This window comes from Ovis canadensis, chromosome 5 (assembly GCF_042477335.2).
Source record: "Ovis canadensis isolate MfBH-ARS-UI-01 breed Bighorn chromosome 5, ARS-UI_OviCan_v2, whole genome shotgun sequence".
In the NCBI taxonomy this organism is placed as follows: Eukaryota; Metazoa; Chordata; class Mammalia; order Artiodactyla; family Bovidae; genus Ovis; species Ovis canadensis.
In genome coordinates this window covers 30,276,664-30,300,153 of record NC_091249.1, presented here as the reverse complement: position 1 = coordinate 30,300,153, position 23,490 = coordinate 30,276,664, and the positions used below count along the sequence as shown (strand labels likewise).

The 23,490-nt window shown below is 42.3% G+C and overlaps 1 protein-coding gene across 2 annotated transcripts in view; it reads left to right on the top strand.

The window, feature by feature from the left end:
* ADGRE1 (adhesion G protein-coupled receptor E1) overlaps positions 1–23,490 on the top strand; it is a 113,694-nt gene that overhangs the window by 45,209 nt on the left and 44,995 nt on the right. For both annotated transcript variants that reach the window (XM_069591300.1, XM_069591299.1), the window contains 10 exons: positions 159–305; positions 2,507–2,653; positions 7,059–7,214; positions 9,091–9,237; positions 12,089–12,235; positions 14,425–14,571; positions 18,993–19,148; positions 21,023–21,169; positions 22,179–22,325; positions 23,124–23,279. In XM_069591300.1, coding sequence (XP_069447401.1) covers positions 159–305; positions 2,507–2,653; positions 7,059–7,214; positions 9,091–9,237; positions 12,089–12,235; positions 14,425–14,571; positions 18,993–19,148; positions 21,023–21,169; positions 22,179–22,325; positions 23,124–23,279 — 1,497 coding nt within the window. The remainder of the gene's footprint in view (positions 1–158; positions 306–2,506; positions 2,654–7,058; positions 7,215–9,090; positions 9,238–12,088; positions 12,236–14,424; positions 14,572–18,992; positions 19,149–21,022; positions 21,170–22,178; positions 22,326–23,123; positions 23,280–23,490) is intronic.

The following is a 23,490-nucleotide window of genomic DNA, read 5'->3' as shown; positions in this document are numbered from 1 at the left end:
TCACGTCATGCCTCACTGCAAGGGAAGTTTGGAGAAGGGGAAAGTCTAGGTATTTGGGAGCATCAGGTGGCAAACAGGTGGAGTGAATCTGCTGTTTGCAGTCCCCTGTCCTTGCTTCTTCCTCTGCCTTGATCTGAGTTTTCATTTCTACTCACCAGATGTGGACGAATGTGCCAATCCCAGAAGTTGCCCAGAGCATTCGACTTGCCACAACAGTCTTGGAAACTACTCTTGTGTCTGCAACTCTGGATATATATCCAGAAGTGGAAAGAAGAGTTTCCAGGCACCAGGGGAGGCATGTCAAGGTAGGTGCTTGGGACTTCTGGGGAATCAAGTCCAATCTGTTTGGAAAGACAGCATTGCTGGATGAAGAGTTAGAAGTTGAGGTAGATCTCAGCTGCGTTCAATATCTTGTCTACAGAACTGAAGCAAATTCATCCATTCATGCATTCATTCAACAAACACTTGTTGAGCACCTACTGTATGCCAAGCATTATTCTAGGGATGGATGATACTGTGATAACACAAAAAAAACATTTATTCGACTAGAACTTCTTATCATGGTGAGAGAATCAGACAACAAACAAAATGCAATCATGTATTTGGGCTGAGTTTGCTGCTGATTGCTTGACGTTCTTCCAAGCATGACAGTTGTGTTGGCTCAACTGAGGTTACAGGATCCACGTTGAAAGGGGCTCACTCACAAGGTGAAGATGGTGCTGACTCTTGGCTGGCAGCTCTGCCCGAGTTGTAAGCTGGTGGTCTAAGATCTTCTCCATGAAAGCTGATTTTTGCATGGCTAGTTGAGCTTCTTCACAGTATGGCAGCTGAGTCAAGCATGGGCATCTCAAGAGAACCAGGTGGAAGTGTGTGATATTGTGATGATGTGGCATGGTATTTTTATGACCTAGTGTTACCACCACCGCAGTCACATACATGCCCAGGTTCAAGGAGAGGAAATATAAACCTCATTGGTTGAAGAATGAGTATCAAAGAAAGGACATTGAATTAAGGGCATTAGGAATGAAAAATATTGTTTCAACTATCTTTGGAAAATACAAACTATTTCTCAAGATGAAGAAAATTTGTAACTCTGTTCTCTGGAAATAATTGGATCCCTGGAAAGCCAGGTCATTTCACCTGTACAGATAATGTGCTCAGGCTCTCAGGCATGAGGCTTTTGTGGACAGCTCCGATTATGTTGGGTGCATACGTTTTCTGGGGGTGTCCCAGGTGCTAAAGAACTGGCCTACAAATGCAGGAGACACATGTTTGATCCTTGGGTCAGAAAGATCCCCTTTGAGAAGGGCATGGCAACCCACTCCAGTATTCTTGCCTGGAGAATTCCATGGATAGAGGAGTCTGGTGGGCTACAGCCCATAGGGTCACAGAGATTCAGACACGACTGAAGTGACTTAGCACGGATGCACACATATGTGTTCTCACCTTAGACACCTAATCTTTATCTGCTCACTCTTCTCCACTGCTCCTCCAACGTTAATGAATGCCTCTCCAGTGGGGTATCCCAGATCATTCTGAGTGCACCAACTGTTAAGCTACCATTGCAGCTGCCAAGTTCAATTCAGCTCTAACATCCTCAGTCAGTGAATATGTGGAGAATGTGATCTTCTTTAGCTATTCAATTAATTAAGAACTTCACTTGATGATGCTATGAGGTAGAGATTTTGATTTTCTACCTGATTTTGATGGAGATATCTGACGTCATCTCTGATGTTTCTGGTCTATTTGTAGCAGTTAGCTATTGCTGAGTAATAAATCATCCCAGAGGCTAGTGGCTGAAACTAACAGCATTTCTTTGTGTCTTGACCATGTGTTGGCACTTTGAGTTGGGCTCCGCTGGTCAGTTCTTTAAGTGTTGACTGGGCTTGTTCCTGTGTTTGTGGTCAGTTGTGTGTCAGCTTTGCTGGTCTTGGCTGGGCTGTCTCCTATATCTGGGACTCATCTGGGATGATCCATCCCTCTTCTACTTTGTCTTTCTTGTTGTTAGCCTGGGGTTTGTTCATGTGGTAGAGGCAAGTGGCCCAGTGTATAAGCAGAAACAAATAGACTGCTTGACGTCTAAGTTTGGAAGTGGCACCACTTTACTTCTGCTGTAGTTATTGGTTCAAAGCAAGTCACAGAACCAGAGAGAGTGAAGAGGTGTTGAACCAAACCCCACATCTTAAAGAGTAGAGTGACAAGGTCTCATTGTGTAGCACGAACCTCATCCCAAGGTGTGGACACAGGGAGGAGTAAACGATGATGGCCATTTCTGCAATCAATGATCATTATGGCTGGAAACTATTTGCCACCGTGTTGTGTGTGCATAGAGTTGGCCAGAATTTATTCTCACGTCATGCCTCACTGCAAGGGAAGTTTTGGAGAAGGGGAAAGTCTAGGTTTGGGAACATCAGGTGGCACACAGGTGGAGTGAATCTGCTGTTTGTAGTCCCCTGTCCTTGCTTCTTCCTCTGCCTTGATCTGGGTTTTCATTTCTACTCACCAGATGTGGACGAATGTGCCAATCCCAGAAGTTGCCCAGAGCATTCGACTTGCCACAACAGTCTTGGAAATTACTCTTGTGTCTGCAACTCAGGATATATATCCAGAAGTGGAAAGAAGAGTTTCCAGGGACCAGGGGAGATATGTCAAGGTAGGTGCATGGGTCTTCTGGAGAATCAAGTCCAATCTGTTTGGAAAGACAGCAGTGCTGGACAAAGAGTTTGAAGTTGAGGTAGGTCTCAGCTGAGTTCCAAGTCTTGTTTGCAGAGCTGAAGCCAATTCATCCATTCGTGCATTCATTCAGCAAACAGTTCTTGAGCACCTGCTATATAGAAAAGAACTATTGAGAATTTCACCTTTTTCTCAAGTGCTCACGGAACCTTCTCCAGGATAGATCACATCCTGGGCCATAAATCTAACCTTGATAAATTTTAAAAAACCAAAATCATTGCAGGCATCTTTTCTGACCATAATGCATTAAGATTAGATCTCAATTACAGGAGAAAAACTATTAAAAATTCCAACATATGGAGGCTAAACAACACACATCTGAATAACCAACAAATCACAGAAGAAATCAAAATATGCATAGAAACTAATGAAAATGAAAACACAGCAACCCAAAACCTATGGGACACTATAAAAGCAGTGCTAAGAGGAAAGTTCATAGCAATACAGGCATACCTCAAGAAACAAGAAAAAAAAGTCAAATAAATCACCTAACTCTACACCTAAAACAACTAGAAAAGAAAGAAATGGAGAACCCCAAAGAAGGAAAGAAATCTTAAAAATTAGGGCAGAAATAAATGCAAAAGAAACAACAGAGACCATAGCAAAAATCAACAAAGCCAAAAGCTGGTTCTTTGAAAGGATAAATAAAATTAACAGACCATTATCCAGACTCATTAAGAAACAAAGGGAGAAAAATCAAATCAATAAAATTAGAAATGAAAATGAAGATATCACAACAGAAAACACAGAAATACAAAGGATCATAAGAGACTACTATCAGCAATTATATGCCAATAAAATGGACAACGTGGAAGAAATGGACAAATTCTTAGAAAAGTACAATTTTCCAAAACTGAACCAGGAAGAAATAGAAAATCTTAACAGACCCATCACAAGCATGGAAATTGAAACTGTAATCAGAAATCTTCCAGCAAACAAAAGCCCAGGTCCAGACGGCTTCACAGCTGAATTCTACCAAAAATGTAGAGAAAAGCTAACACCTATCCTACTCAAACTCTTCCAGAAAATTGCAGAGGAAGGGAAACTTCCAAACTCATTCTATGAGGCCACCATCACCCTAATACCAAAACCTGACAAAGATACTGCAAATAAGAAAACTGCAGGCCAATATCACTGATGAACATAGATGCAAAAATCCTCAACAAAATTCTAGCAATCAGAATCCAACAGCACATTAAAAAGCTCATACACCATGACCAAGTGGGCTTTATCCCAGGGATGCAAGGATTCTTCAATATCCGCAAATCAATCAATGTAATTCACCACATTAACAAATTGAAAAATAAAAGCCGTATGATTATCTCAATAGATGCAGACAAGGCCTTTGACAAAATTTAACATCCATTTATGATAAAAAAAAAAACTCTCCAGAAAGCAGGAATAGAAGGAACATACCTCAACAAATAAAAGCTATATATGACAAACCCACAGCAAACATTATCCTCAATGGTGAAAAATTGAAAGCATTTCCCCTAAAGTCAGGAACAAGACAAGGGTGCCCCCTTTCATCATTACTATTCAACATAATTCTCTAAGTTTTGGCCACAGCAATCAGAGCAGAAAAAGGAATAAACGGCATCGAAATTGGAAAAGAAGAAGTAAAACTCTCACAGTTTGCAGATGACAAGATCCTCTACATAGAAAACCCTAAAGACTCCACCAGAAAATGACTAGAGCTAATCAATGAATATAGTAAAGTTGCAGGATATAAAATCAACACACAGAAATCCCTTGCATTCCTATACACGAATAATGAGAAAGTAGAAAAAAAAATTAAGGAAACAATTCCACTCATCATTGCAATGAAAAGAATAAAATACTTAGGAATATATCTACCTAAAGAAACTAAACACCTATATACCGAAAACTATAAAACACTGCTGAAAGAAATCAAAGAGGACACTAATAGATGGAAAATATACCGTGTTCATGGATCAGAAGAATCAATATAGTGAACATGAGTATACTAAATAAAGCAATCTACAGATTCAATGCAATCCCTATCAAGCTACCTGCAGTATTTTTCACAGAGCTAGAACAAATAATTTCACAATTTCTATGGAAATACAAAAAACTTTGAATAGTCAAAGCAATCTTGAGAAAGAAGAATGGAACTGGAGGAATCAACTTGCCTGACTTCAGCCTCTACTGCAAAGCCACAGTCATCAAAATAGTATGGTACTGGCACAAAGACAGAAATATAGATGAATGGAACAAAATAGAAAGCCCAGAGACACCTATGGACACCTTATCTTTGACAAAGGAGGCAAGAATATACAATGGAGTAAAGACAATCTCTTTAACAAGTGGTGTTGGGAAAACTGGTCAACCACTTGTAAAAGAATGAAACTAGATCGCTTTCTAACACCATACACAAAAATAAACTCAAAATGGATTAAATATCTAAACAGAAGACCAGAAACTATTAAACTCCTAGAGGAGAACATAGGCAAAACACTCTCTGACATAAATCACAGCAGGATCCTCTATGATCCACCTCCCAGAATTCTGGAGATAAAAGCAAAAATAAACAAATGGGATCTAATTAAAATTAAAAGCTTCTGCACACAAAGGAAAATATAAGCAAGGTGAAAAGACAGCCTTCTGAATGGGAGAAAATAATAGCAAATGAAGCAACTGACAAACAACTAATCTCAAAAATATACAAGCAACATATGCAGCTCAATTCCAGAAAAATAAACGACCCAATAAAAAAATGGGCCAAAGAACTAAATAGACATTTCTCCAAAGAAGACATACAGATGGCTAACAAACACATGAAAAGATGCTCAACATCACTCATTATTAGAGAAATGCAAATCAAAACCACAATGAGGTACCACTTCACACCAGTCAGAATGTCTGCGATCCAAAAGTCTGCAAGCAAGAAATGCTGGAGAGGGTGTGGAGAAAAGGGAAACCTCCTACACTGTTGGTGGGAATGCAAACTAGTACAGCCACTATGGAGAACAGTGTGGAGATTCCTTTAAAAATTGCAAATAGAACTGCCTTATGACCCAGCAATCCCACTGCTGGGCGTACACATGAGAAAACCAGAAATGCAAGAGACACATGTACCCCAATGTTCATCGCAGCACTGTTTATAATAGCCAGGACATGGAAACAACCTAGATGTCCATCAGCAGATGAATGGATAAGAAAGCTGTGGTACATATACCCAATGGAGTATTACTCAGCCATTAAAAAGAATACATTTGAATCAGTTCTAATGAGATGAATGAAACTGGAGCCGAAAATACAGAGTGAAGTAAGCCAGAAAGAAAAACACCAATACAGTATACTAACACATATATATGGAATTTGGAAAGATGGCAATGATGACCCTGTATGCAAGACTGCAAAAGAGACACAGAGGTGTAGAGCAGACTTTTGGACTCAGAGGGATAGGGAGAGGGTGAGATGATTTGGGAGAATGGCATTTAAACATGTATACTATCATGTAAGAAACGAATCGCCAGTCTATGTCCGATGCAGGATACAGCATGCTTGGGGCTGGTGCACCGAGATGACCCAGAGAGATGTTATGGGGAGGGAGTTGGGAGGGGGGTTCATGTTGGGGAACACATATACACCCGTGGTGGATTCATGTCAATGTATGGCAAAACGAATACAGTATATTAAAGTAAAATAAAGTTTAAAAACAATGAGACCCTAAAAAAAAAAAAGAAAGAAAGAAAAGAACTATTGGAGGGATGGAGGATACTGCAGTGAGTAACATAGGCAAAAATATTTGTTCCCCTGAAACTCCTTGTTGAGGGTGGGAGAAACGTGATAAGCAACATACGTGCATGCATCTGCTATTTGGGCTGACTTTGGTGAGGGTGACTTGACTTTGTTCCACAAAGTGTCAGTTGAGCTGGTTCAGCTGGGGGCTAGAAGATCCACTTTAAAGGGGGCTCACTCACAAGGTGAAGCTGGTGCTGAATGAAGCTGGTGGCTGGAGGTCTTAGTTCTTCTCCACATGAGCTGTTTTATCATGGCTCTTTGAGCTTCCTCACAGTACGGTGGCTGAGTCAAACATGAGCATTCCAAAAGAGCAAGGTGAAGGTGTGTGATAGTTTTATGACTTAGCACAATACTTTCATGAGCTAGTGTCACCACTGCATAGTCACAGAGATGCTCAGATTGAAGAGGAGGAGATATAGAGCCTGCTCAATGGAAGACGTACCCAAGAAGAGACACTGAATGAAGGGCATATGGAAGAGAAGACATTGTTTCAACGATCTTTGGAAGATCCTAGTTGTATTTGAAGAAACTGTGTAACTTTGACTCTTTCTCTCCAGATATAAATGAATGTTCTCAAAGGCCCCCACTTTGTGGTCCTAACTCAATCTGCAGAAACCTTCCAGGAAGGTATGAGTGCAGCTGTTTGACTGGTTTCTCTTCTCCCACTGGAAATAACTGGACCTCTGGAAAGCCGGGTCATTTCGCCTGTACAGGTAATGAGCTCAGATTCTCAGGCTTGGGTCTTTTGCAGACTACTCCTATTGAGTTGAGTACATAGTGTGCTGAACTTGGACACCTAATCTTTGGTCTGCTCACTCTCCTCCACTACTCCTCAGACATTAATGAATGCCTCTCCCATGGGGTCTGCCCAGAGCATTCTGAGTGCACCAACTCTTTGGGAAGCTACCGCTGCAGCTGCAAAGTTGGATTCAGCTCTGGAAACTACACCTGTGAATGTACAGAGAACCTGGTTTCTTTTAGCTACTCCCTTAATTAAGCACTTTAGCTGATGATCCTATGAGCTAGAGGTTTTGATCTCCATTTTAGGAATGATCCAAATAAGGCCCAGAAAGGTAAGTGACTAGCTCAAGGATACACAGCTAGTAAGTAGAAAAGCACGGGTTTGAACTCTTGTTGAGGGCGTACTATGAGTAGAGCAGTGGGCCAAGCAGTATTTGAGAGTACTGGAGGACTCAGTCCCTAGCCTGATTTTTGCCCTGCTGGGGGCGGGGGTGGTATTGACAATGTCTGGGGACAGTTTTGTCCAAACTGATGGTGGCGCTGGATTGGATGTGTAACAGTCAACTGGTGGGTAGAGACCAGAGATCCTGCTAAACCTCCTCCAATGCACAGAATAACCTTCCCGCAAGCAAGAATGCTTGATCCCAAATGTAAATAGCACTGAGATAGAGACACTCCTTCCCAGGGAGATCTCAGACCCAAATGTTAGAACTTTTCCCTGAAAGGCATTTGCATGAAGTCCTGAGAGTTGTTCTTGATCCTTGTCCCCATTCCATATTTATTGACTCATCAGGTCATTGGGAAATCTACCTGCTAAATGTGTCTCGAATCTCTCCAGTCTTTTGCATCCTTGGTTTAAGTTCCAACATTATTGCAGCAGTCTTCTCACTGTTTCTAATGGTGCTCCCTCAAATCTATCATTTACACTGCAGCCAGTATGCAACACTCTCACCAGGAGTTAAGGCCTCCAGTTTCCTGAGTCTAAGCAACACTATTATTTATTTATAGTGAGGATGGATCTTGGGTACCTCATCTTGAAGTTAGAGATATTTGAAGTCATCTCTGACATTTCTGATCTATTTGAAGCAGTTAGCTATCGCTGAGTAACAAATCACCCCAAAAGTTACTGGCTGAAACAACCGCAATTTTTAATCTCTTGATTCCATGTGTTGGCACCTTAGGTTAGGCTCTGCTGCTCAGTTCTGGTCTCCCCTGGGCTTTCCATGTGTTTGTAGTCAGCTGTGTGACAGCTTTGGCAATCATGGCTGGGCCGTCTCACATATCTGGGACTCATCTGGGATGATTCATCTCTCTTTCCCTTTGTCTTTTTCTTATTAGCCTGAGGTTTGTTCAAATGGCAGAGGCAAGGGGCCCAATGTATGAGCAGAAGCAAATAGGTTTCTTGAGGTCTAAGTCTGGAGGTGGCACCGCATTGCTTCTGCCATTTCAATTGGACAGCGCAAGTTGTAGAGCCAGCTAGAGTCAAGGACTGGTCAACCAAACTGCATGTCTTAAAGAGAGGAGAGACAAGGTCACACCGTGTAGCGCAGACTTCATCCCAAAGTGCGGACACAGGGAGGAGTAAAAGATGACACCCATTTCTGCAATCTATAATCATTACGGTTTGAAACAAATGCCAGCCTTTTGCTTGCATACAATTGGCCAGAATTTATTCTCATGTCATGCCTAAGGGCAAGGGAACTTAGAAAGGATGAGAAAATCTGGATATTGTGGGGTGCGGGGGTGGGGGCATCTGGTGGAGAACAGGTGGGATGAATCTCCTGTTTGCAGTGTTCTGTTCTCACTGCTTCTTCTACCTTGACCCGGGCTTTCATTTCTACTCACCAGATGTGGATGAATGTGCCAATCCCAGAAGTTGCCCAGAGCATTCAACTTGCCACAATAGTCTTGGAAGCTACTCTTGCGTCTGCAACCCGGGTTTTCAATCCAGAAGTGGAAAGAAAAGTTTCCAGGGGCGAGGAGAGATGTGTGAAGGTATTTGCAGGGGTCTTCTTGGGAATCCAGTCCAATGTGTTTGCAAAGACAGAAATGGTGGGGAGAAGTTGAGGTGGGTCTCAGGTGAGTTCAAAGCCCTCATATGCAAAGCTGAAGCCAATAGCAATTGATTCAACAAACACTTCTTGAGCACCTACTATATGCCAAGCATTATTCTAGGGATGGAGGATACTGTGATAACACAGAAAAAAACATTTATTCTACTGATACTTCTATCATGGTGAGAGAATCAGATACAGAGAAAATAGAGTCATGTATTTGGGCTGTGTGCTATTTGACTGAGTTTGCGGCTGATGGCTTGACATTCTTCCATGCAGTGACAGTTGTGTTGGCTCACCAGAGGGTATTGGGTCCACGTTGAAAGGGGCTCACTCACAAGGTGAAAGTGGTGCTGGCCGTTGGCTGGAAGCTCTGCCAGAGTTGTAAGCTGGAGGTCTATGTTCTCCATGCTGCTAGTTCACTTCAGTCATGACCGACTTTTTGTGACCCCATGACTGCAGCCACCCAGGTTGCTCTGTCCATGGCATTTTCCAAGCAAGAGTACTAGAGTGGGTTTCCATTGCCTTCTCAAAGAGAGCTGTCTATTTTCATGGCTAGTAGAGCATCCAAACACTATGGCAGCTGAGTCAAGCATGGGCATCTCAAGAGAACCAGGTAGAAGTGTGTGATATTGTGATGATTTGGCATGGTATTTTTATGACCTAGTGTCACCACCACCACAGTCACACGCATCCTCAGATTCAAGGGGAGGACATATAAGTCTCATTGGTTAATGGAAGGAGTATGAAAGAAAGGACATTGAATTAAAGGCATTAGGAATGAAAGACATTGTTTCAACAATCTTTGGAAAATACAAACTATTTCCTAAGATGAAGAAAATTTGCAACTCTGTCTGGAAATAATTGGATCCCTGGAAAGCCAGGTCATTTCACCTGTATAGGTAATGTGCTCAGGCTCTCAGGCATGGGTCTTTGTAGACAGCTCTGATTATGTTGGGTGCATACGTTTCAGGGGGCTTTCCAGGTGCTGAAGAACGGGCCTACAAATTCAGGAGACACATGTTTGATCCCTGGGTCACGAAGATCCCTTTGAGGAGGGCATGACAACCCACTCCAGTGTTCTTGCCTGGAGAATCCAATGGACAGAGGAGCCTGGTGAGCTACAGCCCATAGGGACACAGAGATTCAGACACGACTGAAGTGACTTAGCACGCATGCACACATATGCGTTCTTACCTTAGACACCTAATCTCTATCTGCTCACTCTTCTCCACTGCTCCTCAGAGGTTAATGAATGCCTTTCCAGTGGGGTCTTCCCAGAGCATTCTGAGTGCACCACCTGTTAAGCTACCATTGTAGCTGCCAAGTTGAATTCAGCTCTAACATCCTCAGTCAGTGAATGTGTGGAGAATCTGGTCTTCTTTAGCTATTCAGTTAATTAAGAACTTCATTTGATGATGCTATGAGGTATAGATCCTGATTTTCTACCTGATTTTGATTGGAGATATGTGACGTCATCTCTGATGTTTCTGGTCTATTTGTAGCAGTTAGCTATTGCTGAGTAATACATCACCCCAGAAGTTAGTGGCTGAAACTAACACCATTTCTTTGTGTCTTGACCATGTGTTGGCACTTTGAGTTGGGCTCCGCTGGTCAGTTCTTTAAGTGTCCACTGGGCTTGTTCCTGTGTTTGTGGTCAGTTGTGTGTCAGCTTTACTGGTCTTGGCTGCGCTGTCCCACCATATCTGGGACTCATCTGGGATGTTCCATCTGTCTTCTACTTTGTCTTTTTTGTTGTTAGCCTGGGGTTTGTTCATGTGGTAGAGGCAAGGAGCCCAGTGTAGAAGCAGAAGCAAATAGGCTTCTTGAGGTCTAAGTTTGCAGGTGGCACCACTTTCTTTCTGCTGTACTTATTGGTTCAAAGTAAGTCACAGAACCAGAGAGAGTGAAGAGGTGGTGAAACAAACCCCACATCTTTCTTTTTAATTTTTATTTTTACTTTATTTTACTTTACAATTCTGTATTGGTTTTGCCATGCATTGACATGAATGCACCATGGGTGTACATGCGTTCCCAAACATGAACCTCCCTCCCACCTCCCTCCCCATAACATCTCTCTGGGTCATCCCCGTGTACCAGCCCCAAGCATGCTGTATCCTGCATTGGACATAGACTGGCGATTCGATTCTTACATGATATTATACATGTTTCAATGCCATTCTCCCAAATCATCTCACCCTCTCCCTCTCCCTCTGAGTTCAAAATTCCACTGTACACATCTGTGTCTTTTTTCTATCTTGCATACAGGGTCATCATTGCCATCTTTCTAAATTCCATATATATGTGTTAGTATACTGTATTGGTGGTTTTTTTTTCTGGCTTACTTCACTCTGTAAAATAGGCTCCAGCTTCATCCATCTCACCAAAACTGATTCAAATGTATTCCTTTTAACGGCTGAGTAATACTTCATTGTGTATATGTACCACAGCTTCAAACCCCACATCTTAAAGAGATGAGTGACAAGGTCGCATTGTGTAGCACGAACCTCATCCCAAGATGTGGACACAGGGAGGAGAAAATGATGACAGCCATTTCTGCAATCAATGATCATTATGGCTGGAAACTATTTGCCACCGTTTTGTGTGTGCATACAGTTGTCCGCAGTTTATTCTCATGTCATGCCTCACTGCAAGAGAAGTTTTGGAGAAGGGAAAAGTCTAGGTATTTGGGAGCATCAGGTGGCAAACAGGTGGAGTCAATCTGCTGTTTGCAGTCCCCTGTCCTTGCTTCTTCCTCTGCCTTGATCTGGGTTTTCATTTCTACTCACCAGATGTGGACGAATGTGCCAATCCCAGAAGTTGCCCAGAGCATTCGACTTGCCACAACAGTCTTGGAAACTACTCTTGTGTCTGCAACTCAGGATATATATCCAGAAGTGGAAAGAAGAATTTCCAGGGACCAGGGGAGACATGTCAAGGTAGGTGCATGGGTCTTCTGGGGAATCAAGTCCAATCTGTTTGGAAAGACAGCAGTGCTGGACAAAGAGTTAGAAGTTGAGGTAGATCTCAGCTGAGTTCAATATCTTGTCTGCAGAACTGAAGCCAATTCATCCATTCATGCATTCATTCAACAAACCCTTCTTGAGCACCTACTGTATACCAAGCATTATTCTACAGATGGAGGATACTTTAATAACACAAAAAAACCATTTATTCTACTAGAACTTCTTATCATGGTGAGAGAATCAGACAACAAACAAAATGCAATCATGTATTTGGGCTGAGTTTGCTGCTGATGGCTTGACATTCTTCCAAGCAGTGACAGTTGTGTTGGCTCAACTGAGGCTACAGGATCCATGTTGAAAGGGGCTCACTCACAAGGTGAAGATGGTGCTGGCTCTTGGCTGGCAGCTCTGCCTGAGTTGTAAGCTGGTGGTCTAAGATCTTTTCCATGAGAGCTGTTTTTTTTTGCATGGCTAGCTGAGCTTCTTCACAGTATGGCAGCTGAGTCAAGCATGGGCATCTCAAGAGAACCAGGTGGAAGTGTGTGATATTGTGATGATGTGGCATGGTATTTTTATGACCTAGTGTCACCACCACTGCAGTCACATACATGCTCAGGTTCAAGGAGAGGAAATATAAACCTCATTGGTTGAAGGAATGAGTATCAAAGAAAGGACATTGAATTAAGGGCATTAGGAATGAAAGACATTGTTTCAACTATCTTTGGAAAATACAAACTATTTCCCAAGATGAAGGAAATTTGTAACTCTGTTTTATGGAAATATTTGGATCCCTGGAAAGCCAGGTCATTTCACCTGTACAGGTAATGTGATCAGGCTCTCAGACATAGGGCTTTTGTGGACAGCTCCGATTATGTTGGGTGTATAGGTTTTCTGGGGTTTCCCAGGTGCTAAAGAACCGGCCTACAAATTCAGGAGACACAAGTTTGATCCCTGGGTCAGGAAGATCCCCTTGAGAAGGGCATGGCGACCCACTCCAGTATTCTTGCCTGGAGAATTCCATGGACTGAGGAGCCTGGTGGGCTATAGCCCATACGGTCACAGAGACTCAGACACGACTGAAGTGACTTAGCATGCAGCACACATATGTTTTCTACCTTAGACACCTAATCTCTATCTGCTCACTCTTCTCCACTGCTCCTCCGACGTTCCTGTGGGGTCTTCCCAGATCATTCTGAGTGCACCAACTGTTAAGCTACCATTGCAGCTGCCAAGTTCAATTCAGCTCTAACATCCTCAGTCAATGAATGTGTGGAGAATCTGGTCTTCTTTAGCTATTCAATTAATTAAGAACTTCATTTGATGATGCTATGAGGTGGAGATTTTTATTTTCTGCCTGATTTTGATGGAGATATGTGACATCATCTCTGATGTTTCTGGTCTGTTTGTAGCAGTTAGCTATTGCTGAGTAATAAATCATCCCAGAGGTTAGTGGCTGAAACTAACTCCATTTCTTTGTGTCTTGACCATGTGTCAGCACTTTGAGTTGGGCTCCGCTGGTCAGTTCTGTAAGTGTTGACTGGGCTTGTTCCCGTGTTTTTGGTCAGTTGTGTGTCAGCTTTGCTGGTCTTGGCTGGGCTGTCTCACATATCTGGGACTCATCTGGAATGATCCATTTGTCTTCTACTTTGTCTTTTTTGTTGTTAGCCTGGGGTTTGTTCATGTGGTAGAGGCAAGGGGCCCAGTGCATAAGCAGAAACAAATAGAATCCTTGAGGTGTAAGTTTGGAAGTGGTACCACTTGCCTTCTGCTGTACTTATTGGTTCAAAGCAAGTCACAGAACCAGAGAGAGTGAAGAGGTGGTGAGCCAAACACCACATCTTAAAGAGAAGCGTGACAAGGTCTCATTGTGTAGCACTAACCTCATCCCAAGGTGTGGACACAGGGAGGAGAAAATGATGACGGCCATTTCTGCAATCAATTAGCATTACGCCTTGAAAGTTCTGCCACCGTTTTGTGTGTGCATAGAGTTGGCCAGAATTTATTCTCACGTCATGCCTCACTGCAAGGAAGTTTTGGAGAAGGGGAAAGTCTAGGTATTGGGAACATCAGGTGGCACACAGGTGTAGTGAATCTCCTGTTTGCAGTCCCCTGTCCTTGCTTCTTCCTCTGCCTTGATCTGGGTTTTCATTTCTACTCACCAGATGTGGACGAATGTGCCAATCCCAGAAGTTGCCCAGAGCATTCGACTTGCCACAACAGTCTTGGAAACTACTCTTGTGTCTGCAACTCAGGATATATACCCAGAAGTGGAAAGAAGAGTTTCCAGGGACCCGAGGAGATATGTCAAGGTAGGTGCATGGGTCTCTGGAGAATCAAGTCCAATCTGTTTGGAAAGACAGCAGTGCTGGACAAAGAGTTTGAAGCTGAGGTAGGTCTCAGCTGAGTTCAAAGTCATGTTTGCAGAGTTGAAGCCAATTCATCCATTCATGTATTCATTCAGCAAACACTTCTTGAGCCCCTGCTATATAGAAAAGAACTATTGGGAATTTCACCTTTTTCTCAAGTGCTCACAGAACCTTCTCCAGGATAGATCACATCCTGGGCTATAAATCTAACCTTGATAAATTAAAAAAAAAAAAAACGAAATCACTGTAAGCATCTTTTCTGACCATAATGCATTAAGACTAGATCTCAAGTACAGGAGAAAAACTATTAAAAATTCCAACATATGGAGACTAAACGACACACTTCTGAATAACCAACAAATCACAGAAGAAATCAAAAAAGAAATCAAAATATGCATAGAAACTAATGAAAATGAAAACACAACAACCCCAAATCTATGGGACACTATAAAAGCAGTGCTAAGAGGAAAGTTCATAGCAATACAGGCATACCTCAAGAAACAAGAAAAAAGTCGAATAAATAACCTAAGTCTACATCTAAAACAACTAGAAAAGAAAGAAATGGAGAACCCCAGAGTTAGTAGAAGGAAAGAGATCTTAAAAATTAGGGCAGAAATAAATGCAAAAGAAACAACAGAGACCATAACAAAAATCAACAAAGCCAAAAGCTGGTTCTTTGAAAGGATAAATAAAATTGACAGACCATTAGCCAGACTCATCAAGAAACAAAGAGAGAAAAATCAAATCAATAAAATTAGAAATGAAAATGGAGAGATCACAACAGACAACACAGAAATACAAAGGATCATAAGAGACTACTATCAGCAGTTATATGCCAATAAAATGGACAACGTGGAAGAAATGGACAAATTCTTAGAAAAGTACAATTTTCCAAAACTGAACCAGGAAGAAATAGAAAATCTTAACAGACCCATCACAAGCACAGAAATTGAAACTGTAATCAGAAATCTTCCAGCAAACAAAAGCCCAGGTCCAGACGGCTTCACAGCTGAATTCTACCAAAAATGTGGAGAAGAGCTAACACCTATCCTACTCAAACTCTTCCAGAAAATTGCAGAGGAAGGGAAACTTCCAAACTCATTCTATGAGGCCACCATCACCCTAATACCAAAACCTGACAAAGACGCCACAAAAAAAGAAAACTACAGGCCAATATCACTGATGAACATAGATGCAAAAATCCTCAACAAAATTCTAGCAATCAGAATCCAACAGCACATTAAAAAGCTCATACACCATGACCAAGTGGGCTTTATCCCAGGGATGCAAGGATTCTTCAATATCCGCAAATCAATCAATGTAATTCACCACATTAACAAATTGAAAAATAAAAGCCATATGATTATCTCAATAGATGCAGAGAAGGCCTTTGACAAAATTTAACATCCATTTATGATAAACACTCTCCAGAAAGCAGGAATACAAGGAACATACCTCAACATAATAAAAGCTATATATGACAAACCCACAGCAAACATTATCCTCAATGGTGAAAAATTGAAAGCATTTCCCCTAAAGTCAGGAACAAGACAAGGGTGCCCACTTTCACCGCTACTATTCAACATAGTTCTGGAAGTTTTGGCCACAGCAATCAGAGCAGAAAAAGAAATAAAAGGAATCCAAATTGGAAAAGAAGAAGTAAAACTCTCACTGTTTGCAGATGACATGATCCTCTACATAGATAACCCTAAAGACCCCATGAGAAAATGACTAGAGCTAATCAATGAATATAGTAAAGTTGCAGGATATAAAATCAACACACAGAAATCCCTTGCATTCCTATACACTAATAATGAGAAAGTAAAAAGGAAATTAAGGAAACAATTCCATTCACCATTGCAACGAAAAGAATAAAATACTTAGGAATATATCTACCTAAAGAAACTAATGACCTATATATCAAAAACGCTGCTGAAAGAAATCAAAGAGGACACTAATAGATGAAGAAATATACCATGTTCATGGATCGGAAGAATCAATATGGTGAAAATGAGTATACTACATAAAGCAATCTACAGATTCAATGCAATCCCTATCAAGCTATCAGTGTATTTTTCACAGAGCTAGAACAAATAATTTCACAATTTCTATGGAAATACAAAAAACCTCGAATAGCCAAAGCAATCTAGAGAAAGAAGAATGGAACTAGAGGAATCAACTTGCCTGACTTCACGCTCTACTGCAAAGCCACAGTCATCAGGACTGTATGGTACTGTCACAAAGACAGACATATAGATCAATGGAACAAATAGAAAGCCCAGAGATATATCCACACACATATGCACACCTTATCTTTGACAAAGGAGGCAAGAATATACAATGGAGTAAAGACATCTCTTTAACAAGTGGTGCTGGGAAAACTGGTCAACCACTTGTAAAAGAATGAAACTAGATCACTTTTTAACACCACACTCAAAAATAAACTCAAAATGGATTAAAGATCTAAACAGAAGACCAGAAACTATTAAACTCCTAGAGGAGAACATAGGCAAAACACTCTCAGACATAAATCACAGCAGGATCCTCTATGATCCACCTCCCAGAATTCTGGAAATAAAAGCAAAAATAAACAAATGGGATCTAATTAAAATTAAAAGCTTCTGCACAACAAAGGAAACTATAAGCAAGGTGAAAAGACAGCCTTCTGAATGGGAGAAAATAATAGCAAATGAAGCAACTGACAACCAACTAATCTCAAAAATATACGAGCAACATATGCAGCTCAATTCCAGAAAAATAAATGACCCAATCGAAAAATGGGCCAAAGAACTAAATAGACATTTCTCCAAAGAAGACATACGGATGGCTAACAAACACATGAAAAGATGCTCAACATCACTCATTATTAGAGAAATGCAAATCAAAACCACAATGAGGTACCACTTCACACCAGTCAGAATGTCTGCGATCCAAAATTCTGCAAGCAAGAAATGCTGGAGAGGGTGTGGAGAAAAGGGAAACCTCTACACTGTTGGTGGGAATGCAAACTAGTACAGCCACTATGGAGAACAGTGTGGAGATTCCTTTAAAAATTGCAAACAGAACTGCCTTATGACCCAGCAATCCCACTGCTGGGCATGCACACTGAGGAAACCAGAAATGAAAGAGACACATGTACCCCAATGTTCATCGCAGCACTGTTTATAATAGCCAGGACATGGAAACAACCTAGATGTCCATCAGCAGATGAATGGATAAGAAAGCTGTGGTACATATACCCAATGGAGTATTACTCAGCCATTAAAAAGAATACATTTGAATCAGTTCTAATGAGATGAATGAAACTGGAGCCGAAAATACAGAGTGAAGTAAGCCAGAAAGAAAAACACCAATACAGTATACTAACACATATATATGGAATTTGGAAAGATGGCAATGATGACCCTGTATGCAAGACTGCAAAAGAGACACAGAGGTGTAGAGCAGACTTTTGGACTCAGAGGGATAGGGAGAGGGTGAGATGATTTGGGAGAATGGCATTTAAACATGTATACTATCATGTAAGAAACGAATCGCCAGTCTATGTCCGATGCAGGATACAGCATGCTTGGGGCTGGTGCACCGAGATGACCCAGAGAGATGTTATGGGGAGGGAGTTGGGAGGGGGGTTCATGTTGGGGAACGCATATACACCCGTGGTGGATTCATGTCAATGTATGGCAAAACGAATACAGTATATTAAAGTAAAATAAAGTTTAAAAACAATGAGACCCTAAAAAAAAAAAGAAAGAAAGAAAAGAACTATTGGAGGGATGGAGGATACTGCAGTGAGTAACATAGGCAAAAATATTTGTTCCCCTGAAACTCCTTGTTGAGGGTGGGAGAAACATGATAAGCAACATACGTGCATGCATCTGCTATTTGGGCTGACTTTGGTGAGGGTGACTTGACTTTGTTCCACAAAGTGTCAGTTGAGCTGGTTCAGCTGGGGGCTAGAAGATCCACTTTAAAGGGGGCTCACTCACAAGGTGAAGCTGGTGCTGAATGAAGCTGGTGGCTGGAGGTCTTAGTTCTTCTCCACATGAGCTGTTTTATCATGGCTCTTTGAGCTTCCTCACAGTACGGTGGCTGAGTCAAACATGAGCATTCCAAAAGAGCAAGGTGAAGGTGTGTGATAGTTTTATGACTTAGCACAATACTTTCATGAGCTAGTGTCACCACTGCATAGTCACAGAGATGCTCGGATTGAAGAGGAGGAGATATAGAGCCTGCTCAATGGAAGACGTACCCAAGAAGAGACACTGAATGAAGGGCATATGGAAGAGAAGACATTGTTTCAACGATCTTTGGAAGATCCTAGTTGTATTTGAAGAAACTGTGTAACTTTGACTCTTTCTCTCCAGATATAAATGAATGTTCTCAAAGGCCCCCACTTTGTGGTCCTAACTCAATCTGCAGAAACCTTCCAGGAAGGTATGAGTGCAGCTGTTTGACTGGTTTCTCTTCTCCCACTGGAAATAACTGGACCTCTGGAAAGCCGGGTCATTTCGCCTGTACAGGTAATGAGCTCAGATTCTCAGGCTTGGGTCTTTTGCAGACTACTCCTATTGAGTTGAGTACATAGTGTGCTAAACTTGGACACCTAATCTTTGGTCTGCTCACTCTCCTCCACTACTCCTCAGACATTAATGAATGCCTCTCCCATGGGGTCTGCCCAGAGCATTCTGAGTGCACCAACTCTTTGGGAAGCTACCGTTGCAGCTGCAAAGTTGGATTCAGATCTGGAAACTACACCTGTGAATGTACAGAGAACCTGATTTCTTTTAGCTACTCCCTTAATTAAGCACTTTAGCTGATGATCCTATGAGCTAGAGGTTTTGATCTCCATTTTAGGAATGATCCAAATAAGGCCCAGAAAGGTAAGTGACTAGCTCAAGGATACACAGCTAGTAAGTAGAAAAGCACGGGTTTGAACTCTTGTTGAGGGTGTACTATGAGTAGAGCAGTGGGTCAAGCAGTATTTGAGAGTACTGGAGGACTCAGTCACTAGCCTGATTTATGCCCTGCTGGGGGCAAGGGTGGTACTGACAATGTCTGGGGACACTTTTGTCCAAACAGGTGGTGGTGCTGTGTTGGATATGTAACTGTCAACTGGTGGGTAGAGACAGAGATCCTGCTAAACCTCCTCCAATGCACAGAATAACCTTCCCGCAAGCAAGAATGCTTGATCCCAAATGTAAATAGCACTGAGATAGAGACACTCCTTCCCAGGGAGATCTCAGACCCAAATGTTAGAACTTTTCCCTGAAAGGCATTTGCATGAAGTCCTGAGGTTATTCCTGATCCTTGCCCCCATTGCATATTTATTGACTCATCAGGTCATTGGGAAATCTACCTGCTAAATGTGTCTTGAATCTCTCCAGTCTTTTGCATCCTTGGTTTAAGTTCCAACATTATTGCAGCAGTCTTCTCACTGTTTCTAATGGTGCTCCCTCAAATCTATCATTTACACTGCAGCCAGTATGCAACACTCTCACCAGGAGTTAAGGCCTCCAGTTTCCTGAGTCTAAGCAACACTATTATTTATTTATAGTGAGGATGGATCTTGGGTACCTCATCTTGAAGTTAGAGATATTTGAAGTCATCTCTGACATTTCTGATCTATTTGAAGCAGTTAGCTATCGCTGAGTAACAAATCACCCCAAAAGTTACTGGCTGAAACTACCACAATTTTTAATCTCTTGATTCCATGTGTTGGCACCTTAGGTTAGGCTCTGCTGCTCAGTTCTGGTCTCCCCTGGGCTTTCCGTGTGTTTGTAGTCAGCTGTGTGTCAGCTTTGGCAATCATGGCTGGGCCGTCTCACATATCTGGGACTCATCTGGGATGATTCATCTCTCTTTCCCTTTGTCTTTTTCTTATTAGCCTGAGGTTTGTTCAAATGGCAGAGGCAAGGGGCCCAATGTATGAGCAGAAGCAAATAGGTTTCTTGAGGTCTAAGTCTGGAGGTGGCACCGCATTGCTTCTGCCATTTCAATTGGACAGCGCAAGTTGTAGAGCCAGCTAGAGTCAAGGACTGGTCAACCAAACTGCATGTCTTAAAGAGAGGAGAGACAAGGTCACACCGTGTAGCGCAGACTTCATCCCAAAGTGCGGACACAGGGAGGAGTAAAAGATGACACCCATTTCTGCAATCTATAATCATTACGGTTTGAAACAAATGCCAGCCTTTTGCTTGCATACAATTGGCCAGAATTTATTCTCATGTCATGCCTAATTCCAAGGGAACTTAGAAAGGGTGAGAAAATCTGGATATTGTGGGGTGCGGGGGCGGGGGCATCTGGTGGAGAACAGGTGGGATGAATCTCCTGTTTGCAGTGTTCTGTTCTCACTGCTTCTTCTACCTTGACCCGGGCTTTCATTTCTACTCACCAGATGTGGATGAATGTGCCAATCCCAGAAGTTGCCCAGAGCATTCGACTTGCCACAACAGTCTTGGAAGCTACTCTTGTGTCTGCAACCCGGGTTTTCAATCCAGAAGTGGAAAGAAAAGTTTCCAGGGGCGAGGAGAGATGTGTGAAGGTATTTGCAGGGGTCTTCTTGGCAATCCAGTCCAATGTGTTTGCAAAGACAGAAATGGTGAGAAGTTGAGGTGGGTCTTAGGTGAGTTCAAAGCCCTCATATGCAAAGCTGAAGCCAATAGCAATTGATTCAACAAACACTACTTGAGCACCTACTATATGCCAAGCATTATTCTAGGGATGGAGGATACTGTGATAACACAGAAAAAAATATTTATCCTACTGGAACTTCTTATCATGGTGAGAGAATCAGACAACAAACAAAATAGTCATGTATTTGGGCTGTGTGCTGCTGAATACTTGACATTCTTCCATGCAGTGACAGTTGTGTTGGCTCAACTGAGGGCTAGAGGATCTACGTTGAAAGGGGCTCACTCACAAGTTGAAGGAGGTGCTGGCTGTTGGCTGGGAGCTCTGCCAGAGTTGGAAGCTGGAGGTCTAAGTTCTTCTCCGTGCTGCTAAGTCACTTCAGTGATGTCCGACTCTGTGTGACGCCATGGACTGCCCCACCCATGTTCCTCTGTCCTTGGCATTTTCCAAGCAAGAGCACTAGAGTGGGTTTCCATTGCCTTCTCAATGAGAGCTGTTTATTTTCATGGCTAGTTGAGCTTCCAAACACTTATTGGTTCAAAGCAAGTCACAGAATCAGAGAGAGTGAAGAGGTGGTGAGCCAAACACCACATCTTAAAGAGAAGCGTGACAAGGTCTCATTGTGTAGCACGAACCTCATCCCAAGGTGTGGACACAGGGAGGAGAAAATGATGACAGCCATTTCTGCAATCAATGATCATTATGTCTTGAAAGTATTTGCCACCGTTTTGTGTGTGCATAGTGTTGGCCAGAATTTACTCTCACGTCATGCCTCACTGCAAGGGAAGTTTTGAAGAAGGGGAAAGTCTGGGCATTTGGGAGCATCAGGTGACACACAGGTGGAGTGAATCTCCTGTTTGCAGTCCCCTGTCCTTGCTTCTTCCTCCGCCTTGATCTGGGTTTTCATATCTACTCACCAGATGTGGACGAATGTGCCAATCCCAGAAGTTGCCCAGAGCATTCGACTTGCCACAACAGTCTTGGAAACTACTCTTGTGTCTGCAACTCAGGATATATATCCAGAAGTGGAAAGAAGAGTTTCCAGGGAGCAGGGGAGACATGTCAAGGTAAGTGCAGGGGTTTCTGGGGAATCAAATCCAATTTGTTTGGAAAGACAGCAGTGTTGGATGAAGAGTTAAAAGTTGAGGTAGCTCAGCTGAGTTCACAGTCTTGTCTGCAGAACTGAAGCCAATTCATCCATTCATGCATTCATTCAACAAACACTTGTTGAGAACCTACTGTATGCCAAGCATTATTCTAGGGATGGAGGAAACTGTGACAATACAGAAAAAACATTTATTCTACTGGAACTTCTTATTATGGTGAGAGAATCAGACAAGAAACAAAATACAATCATGTATTTGGGCTGAGTTTGCTGCTGATGGCTTGACATTCCTCCATGCAATGACAGTTGTGTTGGCCCAACTGAGAGCTAGAGGATCCACGTTGAAAGGGGCTCATTCACAAGGTGAAGGTGGTGCTGGCTGTTGGCTGGCAGCTCTGCCAGAGTTGTAAGCTGGAGGTCTAAGTTCTTCTCCATGAGCGCGTGGCTAGTTGAGCTTCCTCACAGTATGGCAGCTGAGTCGAGCATGGGAATCTCAAGAGAACCAGGTGGAAGTGTGTGATATTGTGATGACTTGGCATGGTATTTTTATGACCTAGTGTCACCATCACCACAGTCACACACATGCCCAGATTCCAGGGGAAGAAATATAAGTCTCATTGGTTGATGGAAGGAGTATCAAAGAAAGGACATTGAATTAATGGCATTAGGAATGAAAGATATTGGTTCAACTATCTTTGGAAAATACAAACTATTTCCCAAGATGAAGAAAATTTGTAACTCTGTCTCTCTTTCTTTCCAGATATAGACGAATGTTCTGAAAGGGCCCCAACTTGTGGTCCTAACTCAATCTGTAGAAACCTGCCAGGAAGGTATGAGTGCAGCTGTTTGACTGGTTTCTCTTCTCCCACTGGAAATAATTGGATCCCTGGAAAGTCAGGTCATTTTACCTGCACAGGTAATGCGCTCAGACTCAGGCTTGGATCTTTCGTAGACAACTCCTATTTAGTTGAGTACATGGTGTCTAAACTTAGACACCTAATCTTTGGTCTGCTCACTCTCCTCCACTGTTTCTCGGACATTAATGAATGCCTCTCCCATTGGGTCTGCCCAGAGCCTTCCTAGTGCACTAACTCTTTGGGAAGCTACCGCTACAGCTGTCATGTTGG